The following is a 16,625-nucleotide window of genomic DNA, read 5'->3' as shown; positions in this document are numbered from 1 at the left end:
GTCTGAAAAGAGTCATTGTGCATACTGAGTATTTTGGATTTTTGACTTCAGGACATCTTATACTGGAGTATTTTAAGATTGTGTGTGTGTGGTGTGTGTGTGTGTGTGTGTGTGTGTGTGTGTGTGTGTGTGTGTGTGTGTGTGTGTGTGTGTGTGTGTGTGTGTGTGTGTGTGTGTGTGTGTGTGTGTGTTTGTGTGTGTGTGTGTGTGTGTGTGTGTGTGTGTGTGTGTGTGTGTGTGTGTGTGTGTGGTGTGTGTGTGTGTGTGTGTGTGTGTGTGTGTGTGTGTGTGTGTGTGTGTGTGTGTGTGTGTGTGTGTGTGTGTCCTCAGGTATGGAAGAGGCCCACTGTGATCGCACTGAGTTCCTCAGTAACTACCTGAGCAACGCTGATGACATCACCCTGATCCCTGGGTCTCTGGGCAGAATACGCTCCAGATTCCCCAACAACCCTAAATGTTAGAGAAGTGACAGCTCATACTCCTCTCTCTTCTTTCTCCTTTTATTGTTTCTTTTGGTTTTTCTGTATTCTGTTCACTCAACATGAACAACATCAGCTAATGATTGATCGTGCTGAGCTCGTTGTTACAGAGCTTTTTGTCTGTTAGATCTTCATCACCATAAATAACACGAGGCTGTGATGTCATTATGGCAGCATCCACAGAACCTACAGCAGCTACCAGTGGAAACATTGGCCGTACCATTTATTTTCTAAATTGATATTTAGTAAGATGTCTTTGTTTATTTGTCCTACTTCTTCTCATTGGTAACATTATCTTGCTTTGTTTTACTTTAAAATGGAGGATTAATGCTTTACATAAGTTATTTATTTATTGATTATTTATTTTCACTGCTCTGTTCATTGTTATCTTTTCAGATGATGCCAAGGCTGTTGTTGCAAATCTAACAGTAAGTATAAGGATTGCATGGCAAATATGAGCGTGCAGAGTTAACTGTGTGATGAGTATTGATGACGACATGTGTTAAGTTTGATGAGAAGAAATGTTTTACTATTGTAGCAAAGAAATATGGATCAGGTGATAACGGCTGGTCAGAATCAGAATCAGACTTCCTTTATTCTTCCCACAGAGAGGACATTCACATTATTGCAACAAAAGTAAGATAGAGACAAACAATAAAACACTATTGGATGAAGGGCATGAACATAATATTAGAAATACAAATTAAAAGTGTTTGCAATTTATTAAGTAAATTCGTAATAAAAAAAGTTCACAATTTACAAAGTAAACATTCGGGTAGAAAGTGGCAGCAGCCGTTTTTACCCGAAAAAAATGAAGTGATACATGTAGGATGTCGTCCGGTAGAAGCTAGATAACAGAAGTAAGATTATATATTGCACATAGTTACTTACAGATTCTTGTTACAGTATTACCATTTTCAAACTAAGAAGGCAGCCAGTTATAATAATAATTTGAACTCGGAACATATTGCACACACAGTAAGTGTTATTGCACAACAGTGGTGTCGTAGTCTTGTTTGTTTCTTCTTGCACTTTGGTGACCTGTGTGATGGCTTTGTTCCAGTGTAAGAGAGCAGACCAGCACTTTAAGGCGTACTTGAAGCAGCACCTGCCCAAGAGACTGCACTACGCCAACAACAGACGCATAGAGGACATCCACCTGCTGGTGGAGAGGAAGTGGCACGTTGCCAGGTACAGTACAACCACTGCAACAGGAAGTACAAATAACGTCAACAAAATTGGAGAGGAGCAGTAATGTGTCCTAAAAGCCGGAAATGAGTCAGCATTTGAACATTTCCCGTTCCCCTGTCCCCAAATTCAATTGTTTTTTGCGATGGCCCAATTGAAAAGAAAAATATGTTTTGTTCTACGACATAAAATACGTCAATAAAAACCACACTGGTGAATGTTGAAGCTGCTAAGTGTCATAAAAAAAAGCAGTTGCTAATAAGTGACTACATGAGATGACTAAACGTCGCTAAACATTAGCTGCCTTTAGCTTAGCGCTGGTGAAGTGCAGCCATGAAGTGTGATGTTGTTTGTTTGTAGCCTAGCATTAGCTTTTTGATTCTGCTGATTGCATTTACGCTTCAACTATTATAAAAGTTTCGATATGTGGAGATTATCCTGCTGAACAAAACGTATCATAAATGTGTGTTTGCCACAGATATCATTTTCGGAACTATTCCAAAATCCAATTGGGTCCCGTTGCTTTTTTGTCAAGTGATCCATGTCTCCCCCGCCCCCCATAATTATTAAAATGTTTAGATGTTCAGGGTTCTCCTGTAGAAGTGACTAATTGACTCTAAATGTTTGGCTGCTTTTACTAGCAGGAAGTGATGTGGCAGCCCACCCATCATCTGAGTGTTTTACTGAACATCTTGCTTTACTTAAAAGATACATTTAATGATGGGCTGCTAATAACACACCATTAACATATTAAGTGCTAATATTTTTTAACATGTGCTGTTATGGGCCACACTCGTGTGAAAACCATAGATCTTTGTGCATCTGCTGAAGGGGACTTTGATGTTGAGAGGTGAGAAGTGTGACCGCAGTGATTCAGTGACAAAGTAAACCATGAGGTCATCTGCACTGAAAAGGGAAAACAAACCTCGGCTTACAACACACACGCACACGCACACGCACACACACACACACACACACACACACACCACACACACACACACACACACACACACACACACACACACACACACACACACACACACACACACACACACACACACACACATTAAGTAGTAAGTCGTTTTTAAAAGACACTTAGCACGAAGTGGCCTTTTTTCAGGACTGAGTCTGGGGGCTGTTAAGGAGTGCTTTTCCTGGGAAGAGGGCTTAAAGGTGGGGTAGGTAAGTTTCAGAAACCGGCTCGAGATACACTTTTTGTTATATTCCATGGAATGCTCTTAACACCCCGATAGCAATGAATATCTGAAGTGCTTTGACAAAAAATCCATAAAAAAATGTCATCTGTGGAAGCTGTAATACTGTAAAAGGTACAACCAATCCGTTTAGCCGGCCCGGCTAAACGGATTGGTTGGCCTACCTGCCTGTCAGCCTTCCATCGGGGCACAAACTTATCTCGTGCCCTCATTGGTCATGTGCGCGTTCGTTTGTGTTGGAGGAGGGGCTCTATAAGGAAGTGGCAGATTTTCTCCGGTTGTGTATTTTCAAATTCTAGCGATCTCGAGCCGGTTTCTCAAACTTACCTACCCCACCTTTAAGTAGCTGAATAATAAAAACATACTGAAGTTAAACTGGAACCTTTCTAAAACGTCTAGTAATTGGAACCTTTGAGGTGAAACCCTTCATGATTTATTTGACTTTTATGCAATGTGACGTCACCACGTTCACCTCCTGCCCTGCCGTGGTGCCCTTGAGCAAGGCACCCCCCCCCGCTCACTCCCATTGCTCCCCGGACGCTGTACAATAGCTGCCCACTGCTCCTGGTACTAGGATGGGTTAAAAGCAGAGAACACATTTCACTGTGTGTGCTGTGTGCTCAGAGAAAAAATAACACCATGTTGTTTTTCAAGGAAGCAGTAATCCTGAACAGTTTTTCATAGATTCTCAAAAGTCTAGCTCGAAACATCTCTTTACAAATTCCCTTATTTGAACACAGTTTGGCATTAATTGGTGGGTAGGATTTTCAGAATCGCGAAGAGAAATGTAAAATAAAAAAAATTGCTTGTTTAGCTTGGTCAACACGTCGAAGTGCAAAATAGTGAAACCCAGAGTGTTGATCCTCCTGAGGAGCAGATACATGAATGTTTTCTAAAAAGCACTTTCTATGGTTGCAAAAAACCTAGAAAGTGTATGGATGCTGGAAGTGTGGATTTTTGTCATATGTAAATGACATAGCTTATGTCGCTACTTTGATATTTTTAAATATATGATACTTTATTCCATATTTGTTAAATCCGACTAACAACAATGTGCGCCAATACAATAATTCCTATTCTTCAATACAGGAAGGTCCCTGAGGGGAAGAGGCACTGCGGCTTCGCTGGTGACCATGGATACGACAATAAGATCAACAGCATGCAGGTACTCTCATAATCTATATTGTCCAGTAACACTGATTATACCTCCATTGTATGCACGATTCCACTGATTTAATAGGCCAAATAATTAGGCCTTAATTCTGAAACATTAACGTTGTTGTAACAAATCCATTTTCATTTTCAGACTATTTTCTTGGGGTATGGACCTACATTTAAATTCAAAACTAAAGTCCCAGCCTTCGAAAACATTGAGCTTTATAACGTCATGTGTGGTAAGACATATTTTAGCGTCCCTGTGTGCTTTGTTCTGAGTGTTTGATTCCAGATATCTTGGACCGTAATGTCTGTTTCTCTGTCTCTGGGAGCTGACACAGACGACACAGACTGCTGCAACCTTGTGCAATGAACCTGCAATGTGCACTATAGACACTGTGCAATAATCACTTTTATGTGAAAAACATACATTGTTATAAATGTCTCAACACATCTGTTACTTATGTCACTTAGTTATTTTTTGCTGCTACTCATTTTCAGCCATGGATATGTAATTATTTGTCTTTATTTTGTATACTATTACTTATGTGTGCTTTTCTTCTTTATAATTAATAAGTTAGCCTACTCTTCATTATTGTCGCCTTTTTACCTGCTATGCCCCTTTTGCTGTAAACACTGTAAAGATCCCCCGCTGCAGGACTAATAAAGGAATTCTGATTCTGATTCTGCGGTGAAACTGGCTCTCCCACTCTCAGATCTTCTGGGTCTGAAACCAGCTCCTAACAATGGAACCACATGGCAGTATGAACCACTGCTGAGGAGCCCCCCCCCACAGAGCCACCATGCCCGAGGGAGGTGTCCAGACCATTGTCCTCGGCCCTGGCGCCGGCAGGGACAGACGACCTGGGCTGCAGCTGCGACGACAAGGTCAGCACCATGACTCAGCATTACAGCGATATAGACTTCAGACACTGATGACAACATGAAGACACAATGATCCTGTTGAATTTGCCGTAGTACTCCATGCTTACATGTTACTCCAGTTTGGGTGTGAAAGCATGTTAATCATCTTCAATAGTTCAGTAAGTTATGATTTAGTAATATTGTATCTGTAAATAATACTGGTAGTAAATGCCATGCACTCCGAGGATAATTCTAGTTCATTACAACTTGAATCTAATTAAAAATGTTGTCTAACTGCTCAGTTTTAAGATTGCTTTGACATTGCTAAAATGAAGTCTGATAGTACAAGAAACACTCAAGAAATGCTTTAGTGGGGTAAAATGGTGGCGAAATTACAAAGAAGGTACGATTTATTAAAAGAAATATAATATAAAACGTAACACTTGGATAAAGAGTAAAGGTATAGTCTTAACCTGTTTAAGCCCCGCCCGCGGGGGCAAAACTCAACATCTTGCAAGAAAACAGCGTCTGAGGGCTTCTTAACATTTAACAAAACTATGAATGTGTCATATCCACTTAACGGGAAAGGAAACTCAGCTAACTGACAATATGAACAATTTTTAGCCCAAACGTCTAACGCCAAGCCTCTGAATCAGCCCTGAACGAAAAAATGCTACGCACTTAGCACAGAACTCACGGTAGAAACACTCCACCACTTATCGGATCTGCACAACAAGACATCAGCTAGCAAGCTGAGATTCCAGAAATATAGGGGTGTGTAACGATTCACAGAAGTCACGGTTCGGTTCGTACCTCGGTTTGGGGGTCACGGTTCGGTACGGGTTCGGTACAACAAGAAAAAGCAACACAATGTCCCAAATGCATAATTCCAGGTTTGTTGTTATTTATGTTTTGAACGTTAGGTGCAAGTTTCAGTTTAAAAATAAGGAACTCTGACATTTTGAATAATTAACTGTATTAAACAGTTAAAAACAAACCACAAACAGTACCACACACTCAGATGGCCATATTATCTATAATGGCTGATGTCAAACAAAAAGGTTTTCATCAAGCTGTAAAACTAAAAAGAATGTCTTGAAAATATGACATCATAAATAATAAGAAATTGTTTCAAGAGCGCAAAAGTCGTTGAAAAACATATGCCAAAAGCTTCCGTTATTTATTTTGGTCTCAAGGCTTTCATGTCTATTGGTTTCTTAAAACAGCGGGGATCAGCTGTTTGAACTGCTGTTGTCTTTTGCCGGGCTCCGGTGATTGGCAAATCTGGGTGATGCCTTCTGATATGATTTAGCATGTTTGGCGTGTGTTCCATTAGCATACCGCACCGCTGTCGAACAACGCCAACACACCGTCCTCGTCCGATCCCACCACTCCATCGTTATTGTAGTCCACAGGGAACCTGAAATGTTCCCACACAGCTGATTTAAAAGAAGCAGGTGGTTCTAGCTCCTGTGTGTTATCTGAAATCGTCATACTAACTTTTCTTCTTCTTGTATTTTGTTCGTTTTGTTGTGTTTCTTCTTGTTCTTCATTTGTTTGTTTCAAGGGCGGCTGGCAACAGCTTTTAGGCGCAATACCGCCCCCTGGATTGTAAATAGTTGTAATGGATACTGCCTTGAATGACAGGACTTTTTCCCACTCGTAAAAAAAAGGCGTATTCGTCGTGTGACTGCATGTGCCGAACCGTGACGTCCGAAACCGTGACGGTACGGGACGAATACGGATACCGTTACACCCCTAGTATCATCACTGCGATCAAAACTTGCGGCATGGGGATACAAACCCAAACATTCACACGACGTAGCTTTACGGAGCAAACATGCGAATAGTCTTACCTTGCTGTTGTTCTGATCAAAAGTTGTGTTCAATGGCATCAAAACGATTAAAAACAGCTGCTGAAGGTTAATCCAATGTGTCTGTGTCACTTTGAATTGATTACTGATAATCCAATCTTCATATTTACTAGTTTGAGCCTTAGGTTTCAGTTTTTAGAGCGTAACATAGCTTTCGATGTGTGCGTGTCACTCTCACTCCCTCAATGGTAACGTGTGTGTATGTGGAACTTCCCCCCTCGATTCTATGGCTCTAACGGTTAAAAAGAGGTGTCAATCATCAAATCGACCAATGGGTTCCAGAGAAACGGCCAATCCACAATCCACCCAAATGACCCAAAGGTGTTTTCTTTTGTTGCTAAACCTCTCTAAAAAGGTAAAATTGCACTTTGTTTTGCATTCAATCTTGATACAGGCGTACTTATTATATGTTATAGTTGGGATTCCTAAGCTTTAATGCTGCGTTCACACCGGACGCGATGTGAATATTCGCTTCGCTCTAATCGCTCCTATCGCATCGCTCTAGTCCAGGGTTGTCAAACTCAATTTCATTCGCATATAAAGGTTGCCACTCAAAGGGCCGGTTGTAACTATATAAATATATAATATCAATATAAAATAATGGTATTATATTTAGGGCTGTCAGTCGATTAAAATATTTAATCGCGATTAATCGCATGATGGTCCATAGTTAATCGCGATTAATCGCCAAATTAATCGCACATTTTTGATCTGTTCTAAATGTACCTTAGAGGAATATTTTTCAAGTTTGTAATACTCTTATCAACATATGAGTGGACAAATATGATTTATGCTAATGTTTATTATCATTTGAACAATGACAAATATTCTCATGAATATTAAACACAACAACCTCTGAACATTACAAATATTCGCCTCAATTCAACCTGGAACCTCTCTCATTCATTAATACAATACAAATTATGTGTGTGTGTGTGTGTGTGTGTGTGTGTGTGTGTGTGTGTGTGTGTGTGTGTGTGTGTGTGTGTGTGTGTGTGTGTGTGTTGTGTGTGTGTGTGTGTGTGTGTGTGTGTGTGTGTGTGTGTGATGGATCATTGGAGCTATGTGCAACTCAAGGCATATGCTCGAACGGGAGCTGCCTGGACACTGCAATCATGTTGCGCACTATCCGTGCTGAGTGTGCTGACTTTTCGTACAATGTCCCACTGTCTGGCTTCCTGCATAAAGTCAAGTGCTCGGCTGCAGGTTGTGGCGAAATGTCGCTCCTCTGTTTTCATTTAAACAGCTCCATATCCGTTAGCGCAGCTAGCTAGCACCAGATGCTAACAACAACAATGCACGTAAGGTCTCTCTCTCGCTCGCTCGGGGCCACACATACCACACCCCCTCCCGGTCCTCCCAACAGCCAGTCGGTGTGCCTGCCGGTGAGCGTGGAAGTGTGGTCTGCCACAAGCGGGCGGCAGGAGCGGGGCTGTCAGCATCAGATTGTAGATGGTATTTTAAACTCGATGCGCTCTGAAACTACGGGGCGGCCGAGGAAAAAAAATACACATGCGTTAATCGCGTTAAAATAATTAGTGGCGTTAATTATTTTTTTGCGTTAACTTGACAGCCCTAATTATATTACATTATTGCCTCTGCATTGGATTATTATCGGATAGGATAATAACTTAAGTAATTAACTCTGTCTGAAAGCAGAAGTCCAGTGCAAATAATTGCAAGTCTCTTCAGTGTGCATGTCACAAAACGAGATGCATTGTGGGACATGTAGTTTATGGGCATCCTGCTTCTGTAAAGTGGCCTGGCCTTGGTTGTTGTAACTGTATAATAAACTTATTATATTCTTTGCAAGCTCTTGCGGGACACATAAAATGAAGTCGCGGGCCGGATTTGGCCCCCGGGCCTTGAGGTTTGAGACCCCTGCTCTAGTCTAATGGTGCGTTCACACCAGACACGATGCGAATATTCGCTTCGCTCTAAACGCTCGAGTTTCCACCCTGGCTGCCAGCTGTGTTTACTCGCATCATTCAAACAAGACGCGCTGTCTCGGGAGCTACAACTACAACAAAATGAACATATTTTACCGTGATTAATTGTAAAACACATTTCTAAATGATGCCGAAGTAACAACATACTGATCAGTGGCGGTTCTAGACCAATTTGACTGGGGGGGGCCCACTGGGGGGCCAGTTATTTTTCTGAGGGGGCCACAATAAATGCAGGACGAAAAAGAGAACTAGACAGTATGAAGTAATTGCGCATAAGAAAAACAATGCAATAGTTATTGGTATTTGTTTCAGTACACGTACGTATTTATTTCAGATAGATCTTATAGTTATTACTGTTAGCTTCAGCTTAAGTTATAGTGCAATGTTTGCACTCACACCATATTTATATAAAAATAAAGGCAATGAACAGTTACATCTCTACTTTACATAAGGGTTTTCTGCACAATCTCACATTACAGCAACAAAATCCTGCGGTTTTTGGCAAACCGAAGTACCAGAAAATATACATTTAAAAAAAAAAAAAGTCTTAGGGGGCCCTGCCCCCCCTAGAACCGCCCCTGATACCGGTTAGTAAAAACCATGAATTAATGCATGACAAGTCTGCAGACAGACGGCAGGCGAAAAACCTTTTTTTAAATGCTTGTTTTCTGAATGAAGATTGGGTCGACCAGGCTAAGCTAACCTTGTATAAATGCTCACTCCACACTCATAACAACGGCCTACAGACATAAATAAACCAGCGACTGTATTCGCCATGACACAGACAGTCTGTGGCATAGCCGTGGGAAACATGTTTTCAAATGGGGGTGCTGTGGGGATTGACACCAGGGCCGGTTTCTGACAATTTGCTTGCCCTAGGCAAGATTTTAGCTGGCAATGAAAAACCTCTAAAAGGCCAATACAACAGAGAAACGTATTGACATGGTGGACAGCTTATATAAAAAGGCTTCAAATGTTATTTAGTATTGCTATGAACATGTTTTAATTGGGGGGTGGACTTCAGATCCTCTAGGGGGCTCCGGGGGAGCCCCCCCGCGAAGATTGTTTTAACATTTTAAAGTAAAATGCTTCAATCTGGTGCACTTTGAGCAACCCAATTACTAGAGACCTGATTCTAGGGGGTACAACTCTAAAACACCCATGTGAAAAAGATCGGTTGCATTTTATTAATCAAATAAGTATGTGAACATAACCAATAACCTACCATAGCCAATAAACAAATAAATGTAGGCTAACTTGTTTTATTTTTGTGGTTCATTTATCTTATTTTACCATTTAATATTTATTTATGCATATTTTAATCTCTCCAGTTTTTAAAACAATATGTTGGTTACTGTATATATAGTATACAACAAGCAAAACTGTTTTTATTTATCCTAATAATTATAAAGGTGTGCCTTGGAAATATTTGTTTACATCAATTGTGATCAAAACGTTTGAGACCCACTGAGATAACTTCTTAGACTAAAGTGAACTATCTAAACACTCAGAGTCCTTTACCTCACTGAGCCTCTCAGTCTGACAGGAGAGCTCTCCCTCCACATTATTGTAGAAACAGCTTCTTATATCCGTTAGCGCAGCAGAAGCTAACAAACAATCCCCACCGGTACCGGTTGCACCCCCTCTCTCTATCTCTCTATCTCTCACTTTGGCTGTGAGCTGCGGGCGCCTGATAAGCCAACATCCCCCACTTTCATCACTTACAGCGCCCATCGTACAGGGCAAATGGAAAATGTTTACCGGGGGTGAAAAGGGTGTTATCTTTATTTAATATAAATGTTGTTACATCAAGGCTGAAAATTCGGTTTCTTTTGTATTATATTTGTATTTAATCTTGTGGAAGTGCAGATCCCCTGTCCTCCACCAGGGGGTGCTGCAGCACCCCTCAGCACCCCTACTTCCCATGGCCCTGGTCTGTGGGTTTGTACTTGTTTAACTTTTGTCCAGTTTCTGAACAGATATGAGGAGCTGTGAGCTCTGTGTGCTAACTGCTAACAGCTAACGGCTGATGTTTTCTGGTTGAACATCAGTGATGGCAGGCTGAGATCCTGACCGCTGATTGGCTTCCGCGAGAACGCGTCACGTGAATTTGACGCTCGAGTTGAAAAAATTGAACTCTCACGTTTGAAGCGGCACCGTTCAATCGCGTGATTCGCAGCCGGTCCACCACTTCATGCCTCGCCGTCGGAGCGAATTTGCGTCCGTCCACGTCTCTGCATTGACTTTACATGTAATCGTACCGCCCCCGAACATCGCAGATTGGTCCCATTGAGATCATAGATCTCTTTTTCAAGGGAGACCTGCAGCATATAGGTTCCACATGAAACATAAAACAATTAAAGGACATCATACATCATACAACACTGATGAAGGACAGTTTTCTCTGATTGACAGTGAGTCAGTGAGGACAGTTGTGAGGAAGGTTCAGTTGAGTATAAACTGTTGGCATGGAGCACTGGAGCTGATACACAGATCATTTGGTATTTATGAATGTTTGCATCCATTTCTGGAAAGTTGGCCTCTAAACCAATCTCCAAAATGATACTGTAATACTTTAATGTGATCATAACGATGATGCATCTTTTTGGGTCCGTGTTAAACGAAGCAGTTTATCTATCATAAGGTTTGGTTGGATGCCCAAAATGATAACAGAATATCTCTTGCAACACACATTCAGTAATTCATTAATTCCCTTACAGTGTATAATAATGATAAAATACTGTTGACATAAATGTTGGTAAACTGCCAGTCAGCGTGTTCTCACAGTGGTTCCTGTAGCTCAGCAGCTACAGGCTCTCCCTCCTCGGTGATCACAGGCCACATTAGACCCTCACAAGGTTCAACATGGTGTGACTAACCTGACTGATGCTGGCCAGAGGTCAAACACTCTGACAGCTGACTGTGTCTCAACACACACTACTCAGCTGTCCTCCAGCAGTATCAGTAACATGGTTTTCATGTATGCATTTTATTTTAAGATAAGATAAGATATACTTTATTGATTCAAGTTTTGGATTTTTTTCCGAAAACACACAACACATTCATTGTACCAGATCTGAAGTTCCTAGATTAGAAACATTGATATTCTGTAATACTTTGATATTGCAGTCTGGATGACTCTGATGGACTCATCTGACAAACATGAGGGTCATTCTTTTATCTGATTGTTAATGTGATCTGTTGAATATGTTGGTGACTAAAAGCAATCTAGTATCTTAAATATATAACATGTATATTGGTATATTGGACAGCTCAGACATCAGTGACTGGTCGGGGGGGGGGCCGGGGGGAAGCAGTAGAGGAGAGATTGTTCTTGAGTTCATGAAGTTAAACAATGCTTCGATTGAGGATATAAACTCTTACATTCCTCATGTAGATAAGATGAGAGTGTGTCTGTGGTGTCTGAGGCACCTTGAACTCAGATTGTGTACAATGAATGCATTGTGCCTTACAGCCTTAAAGGAATACTATCACAATACAAACATTTAAAAGGAATCTAATCATAACAACCAAACCTTTCATTAATGATGCTTGTCTTTGTTCCTTCTTGTTTTCTCAATGTTTAAACTAACTCTCCTTTTTTGCTTTTGAAGTTAAAGTTGTCTTTTTACACAGCAGACCTGTAAAAAAAGATTCATCAGCATGGGCCTACCACCCATGTTGATTTAATAGATATTGTGTGTGTGGTGTGTGTGGTGTGTGTGTGTGTGTGTGTGTGTGTGTGTGTGTGTGTGTGTGTGTGTGTGTGTGTGTGTGTGTGTGTGTGTGTGGTGTGTGTGTGTGTGTGTGTGTGTGTGTGTGTGTGTGTGTGGTGTGTGTGTGTGTGTAGTGTGTGTGTGTGTGTGTGTGTGTGTGTGTGTGTGTGGGTGTGTGTGTTGGTGGTGTGTGTGTGGTGTGTGTGTGGTGTGATTAGGCTATTAAGCTTTTGTATACACTTTAATAACCTTTCATCTTTGCTTCCTGCTGCCGAGCTGAAGTCAGTCACCTTCAGGTCAAGTCATTCACTCACAGAAAAGAACTCTCTTTTAATCAAAGTGTATCCTTCACATGAAAGCCTCCTCTCTTTGATCAGTGTTTTAAATGTCCTTACTGAATGTTTTGGATAGGAAGTGATCTGTGTCTCCTCTGCAGTGTGGCGCTGTATCTCTGCTGTGTTTGTGATTCCCATGTAGATCTCTGGCAAGAGATGTTTCAATCTCCGATCTTTTTGCAGTTGCGTTGTAAAAAGTAGGGGCCAGAGAAGGTTTGAAAGTGACCCTTGTACGAGGCTATAACTGGAGCATCGGTGGCTCTGTCTTACAGAACAAAGTGGAGGAGCTAAACCACCAGGATGAGGCAAGCTATGGATGGTCAGTCCTCATGATGTTACTGAGACACTCTAATGACATGAACTGTGCTTACAACAGGAGGAGGAAGGAGCTCATAATACAAGTTCAATAACTCTAATCCTCACCAGTAAATGAAGATCGATCAGGGGTATCCAAACTACGGCCCGGGGGCCAAATACGGCCTTTTTGAATTGGCCCTCAGAAAGTTCTTAAAGTGTAATGGAATATAGCCCACACATACAACTTGTGCCTGTCTTATATTGTACTTCTTAAATATATATGTACCAATATATTAAACAGTATTCATTTGTTAATAAGCCCACTTTTCAAATAAATTCAGTCAATTAGAGTGGAGAGCTGTGATGTAGACAGTTTTTTTCCTGAGAGCATATTCAAGTATGAAGCATAATTGACCTACATTTGATTGATTTGGCTAACTTATAACTTAACTTATGAGGCAATAAACCTCATCTCTAGTATGTGGCCCAGCCCTTCGTATATATTTGTATGTATGTGGCCCTCAGTGAAAAAACTTTGGACACCTCTGAAATAGAGCCTCGCAGCAATACGAAATCTAGCAACACACTTTTCTAGGAAACTGTTCAATTTAAATGTAGACTTGACTAAATCTAATGGTAATTATACGTCAACTTACATTACATTTAGCTGACGCTTTTATCCAAAGCGATTTACAATAAGTGCATTTGACAAACTTGAAGAAAACCAAATTAGGTTTCATAGAGCCAAACCATTTTAAGTGCTACTCAACAGGCTTTAGATAAGCCAGTCCTTTGTTAGTATATAAGTGCTTTGTTAGTATATAAGTGCTTTGTTAGTATATAAGTGCTTTGTTAGCATATAAGTCCTTTGTTAGTATATAAGTCCTTTGTTAGTATATAAGTGCTTTGTTAGTATATAAGTGCCTTAAGTGCTTACTTATTGAAATAGTAAAATACAGCAAATGATCCAGCATGTAGTCCTGCATCACTATCCAATGCATTCTATGACACGTCCCTGTCATGGGTATTAGTAATCAGCTGTAAACGGTAGTGTTGTGTTACACCCTGTGTCTCCTGCTGTGTGTCCCCCCCCCCCCCCCCAGACAGCAGGAACCTGCCGTACGGCCGCCCTGCTGTCCTCTTCAGAACCAAATACTCCATCCTGCACCACAGCGACTACATCAGCGGCTACAGCGAGGCCCTGTCCATGCCTCTGTGGACGTCATACAGCGTCAGCAGACAGGTACTCTTCTCCCTGACTGTGGCTCAGCAATAAGAGGAACCCATCAGAGACAGCATGCTGTGCAGGAAACTACCTTCAAACCATTTAACCTTCTGAACATGATTCACTTTGTTTATGGCTCTAACATGTTTAATAGACTTACAACCATCTGCTTTGGTAGAATACAGATCTATTCATTACACTTTACAGCTTTATAACCTGACATTTCAATATGTTCAAATGTTCTAAGATACTACAGGAGCCACTCTCCTTATTTGTTTTTATTTAATAAATATATTTTCTTTAATGACTTATCCTAGCACAGTAACTGCTACTGATCACATACTGTTACATTCATGTGAAAGCAATGTCTTCCTAACTTGACACCATCGATTGTTCTGAGACTCTTGATCAACTGTGTGTGTGTGTGTGTGTGTGTGTGTGTGTGTGTGTGTGTGTGTGTGTGTGTGTGTGTGTGTGTGTGTGTGTGTGTGTGTGTGTGTTGTGTGTGTGTGTGTGTGTGTGTGTGTGTGTTGCAGGTAGAAGTGTCCCCTCTGCCTGAAGCTCTGTTTAACTGTGTGCGCGCTGACAGCAGAGTCCCGCCCACCTACAGTCAGTCGTGCACCAACTACAGAGCAGACAGACAGATCACCTACGGCTTCCTGTACCCCCCCCGTGAGTCCCCCAGCTGCAACTCTGAAATCACAGGAACTAAACAAAAACTATATATTTGTAGATTATTCATTTTCAAAAAACTGAATATTGATTTAATCAGACACATTCTCATGCATTTATCTCCATGCATTTATTCACTATCAATGCATTGAGCAAAATATAAGGTCTTGTAATTAAATGTACAAATAATTACGACTTACTTTGATATCTTTTCTATGGTGGCTGACAGTGGCAAACCAGCTACAACGGCCCAAAACACTTACATAAGAACAAATGCTTAAACATTTACAAAAAGCGCTGCACAAACCGATCACAGTTTTTTTACTTGCAATATTTTCGGATTCTTTTGGGCCGTTGAAGCGCGTTTGCACCTGTCGGCCACCGTCATTTTTCTCATATACATTCATACATTTTAAACCATGGCTCAATATTTTTTGTTTGTATGTTATACATGTTTGTAATATGTTTCACTTTTTCATTGGTAGAATTGTCTTCAAGCATAGAGAAGAAATATGATGCTGTCCTCATCACCAACACTGTGCCCATGTATCCTGCATTCAAGAGTAAGTCACTCAGCGATTAAAAACTCCATCATCTTTATTATCCTTAGCCACTTTCACACCAAGTACTTTGCCATACTTAGTGCCCGGCACTTAGTACCCCAGGGCACTAAGTACAGATCGCGTTCACACCGGAATAAGTCCCTGAGGGTGGATTACGCAAATGAGCCGCTGATGTCACTTCTTCTTCTTCTGCTTTGGGTTTACTGGCAGGCCGCAAACAACTTCACGGCGTATACTGCCACCCGAAGTCCCCGGAGTTAGGGACTGGAGCTTCTACTGAAGCCTTCCGAGTAAATCACCAGAACGCCGACACTTCCTCATATCCGCCGCTCCCGTGTTTTCTTTTGTGTTGTCATAAGTTAGTCTCTCTGTCTGTGCGCTGGGCTAATGCTAATGTTAATAATGCTAATGCAAGGATAATAAAATGGCGGCTTCACAAAACTTTTTTGGAGTTTTACGGGGCGTGGTTTGCAATCCGCCCAGCCAATCAGACATAGGAACCTTTTTCTCCCACGAAAGTCCCTGCTCTCTAGCAGGGACGGAAAAGGAGGTAAAAAGGTTCTCAATAGCCGCGTTCACACCAAGTACTTTGCCGTACTTAGTTCCCAGCAGAGGTGGGAGTAAGTCCTACATGTGCAAGTCATGAGCAAGTCTCAAGTTTTGACCTACAAGTATCAAGCAAGTCCCAAGTCACTGTGGTGAGAGTCAAGCAAGTCAAGTCAAGTCATTGCTCAGGTCAAGCAAGTCAAGTCAAGTCATACAAAAGTCTGATGAATAAGCCCAGTTTCCGCATTTAAATCAGTTAAAAGACAGTGGTTATGAAAATGGATTTAACCCACCCTATGATCTTCATTACATACACAGTTAATCATTTGAAATCTAATTCAGACCGATGACAATCATATTAGATTCATATTAACCCTAGAACTGCAGACACTAGCTAGGACTCAATCAAAATGTCTGTTAAAAAAGGCAGAATTCCAGGTAAGAAAATCATATGGCAAATGCCATTACCTACACATATTTAATTTAAATTTCTGTTAACACTAGAACCGCCAACAGCGTCAGCACCTACATATATATCATTTTCAAAT

General features: G+C 41.1%; 1 protein-coding gene across 1 annotated transcript in view; it reads left to right on the top strand.

The window, feature by feature from the left end:
• The window catches only part of LOC117532909 (ectonucleotide pyrophosphatase/phosphodiesterase family member 2-like), a gene marked incomplete at its 3' end in the record, with an annotated part of 34,518 nt that extends 18,987 nt beyond the window's left edge, over positions 1 to 15,531 (top strand). Inside the window, 13 exon segments of the mRNA XM_034196507.1 lie at positions 331 to 456; positions 876 to 907; positions 1,543 to 1,670; positions 3,971 to 4,046; positions 4,188 to 4,275; positions 4,753 to 4,790; positions 4,792 to 4,848; positions 4,850 to 4,924; positions 13,047 to 13,070; positions 13,072 to 13,093; positions 14,175 to 14,314; positions 14,833 to 14,968; positions 15,454 to 15,531. Of these exon segments, the coding sequence (XP_034052398.1) occupies positions 331 to 456; positions 876 to 907; positions 1,543 to 1,670; positions 3,971 to 4,046; positions 4,188 to 4,275; positions 4,753 to 4,790; positions 4,792 to 4,848; positions 4,850 to 4,924; positions 13,047 to 13,070; positions 13,072 to 13,093; positions 14,175 to 14,314; positions 14,833 to 14,968; positions 15,454 to 15,531 (1,020 nt within the window).
• Between the last annotated feature and the right edge of the window lie 1,094 nt (positions 15,532 to 16,625).

This window comes from Gymnodraco acuticeps, unplaced genomic scaffold (assembly GCF_902827175.1).
Source record: "Gymnodraco acuticeps unplaced genomic scaffold, fGymAcu1.1, whole genome shotgun sequence".
In the NCBI taxonomy this organism is placed as follows: domain Eukaryota; kingdom Metazoa; phylum Chordata; class Actinopteri; order Perciformes; family Bathydraconidae; genus Gymnodraco; species Gymnodraco acuticeps.
The sequence above is the reverse complement of the archived record's forward strand: the minus strand, read 5'-3'. Positions and strand labels throughout refer to the sequence as shown.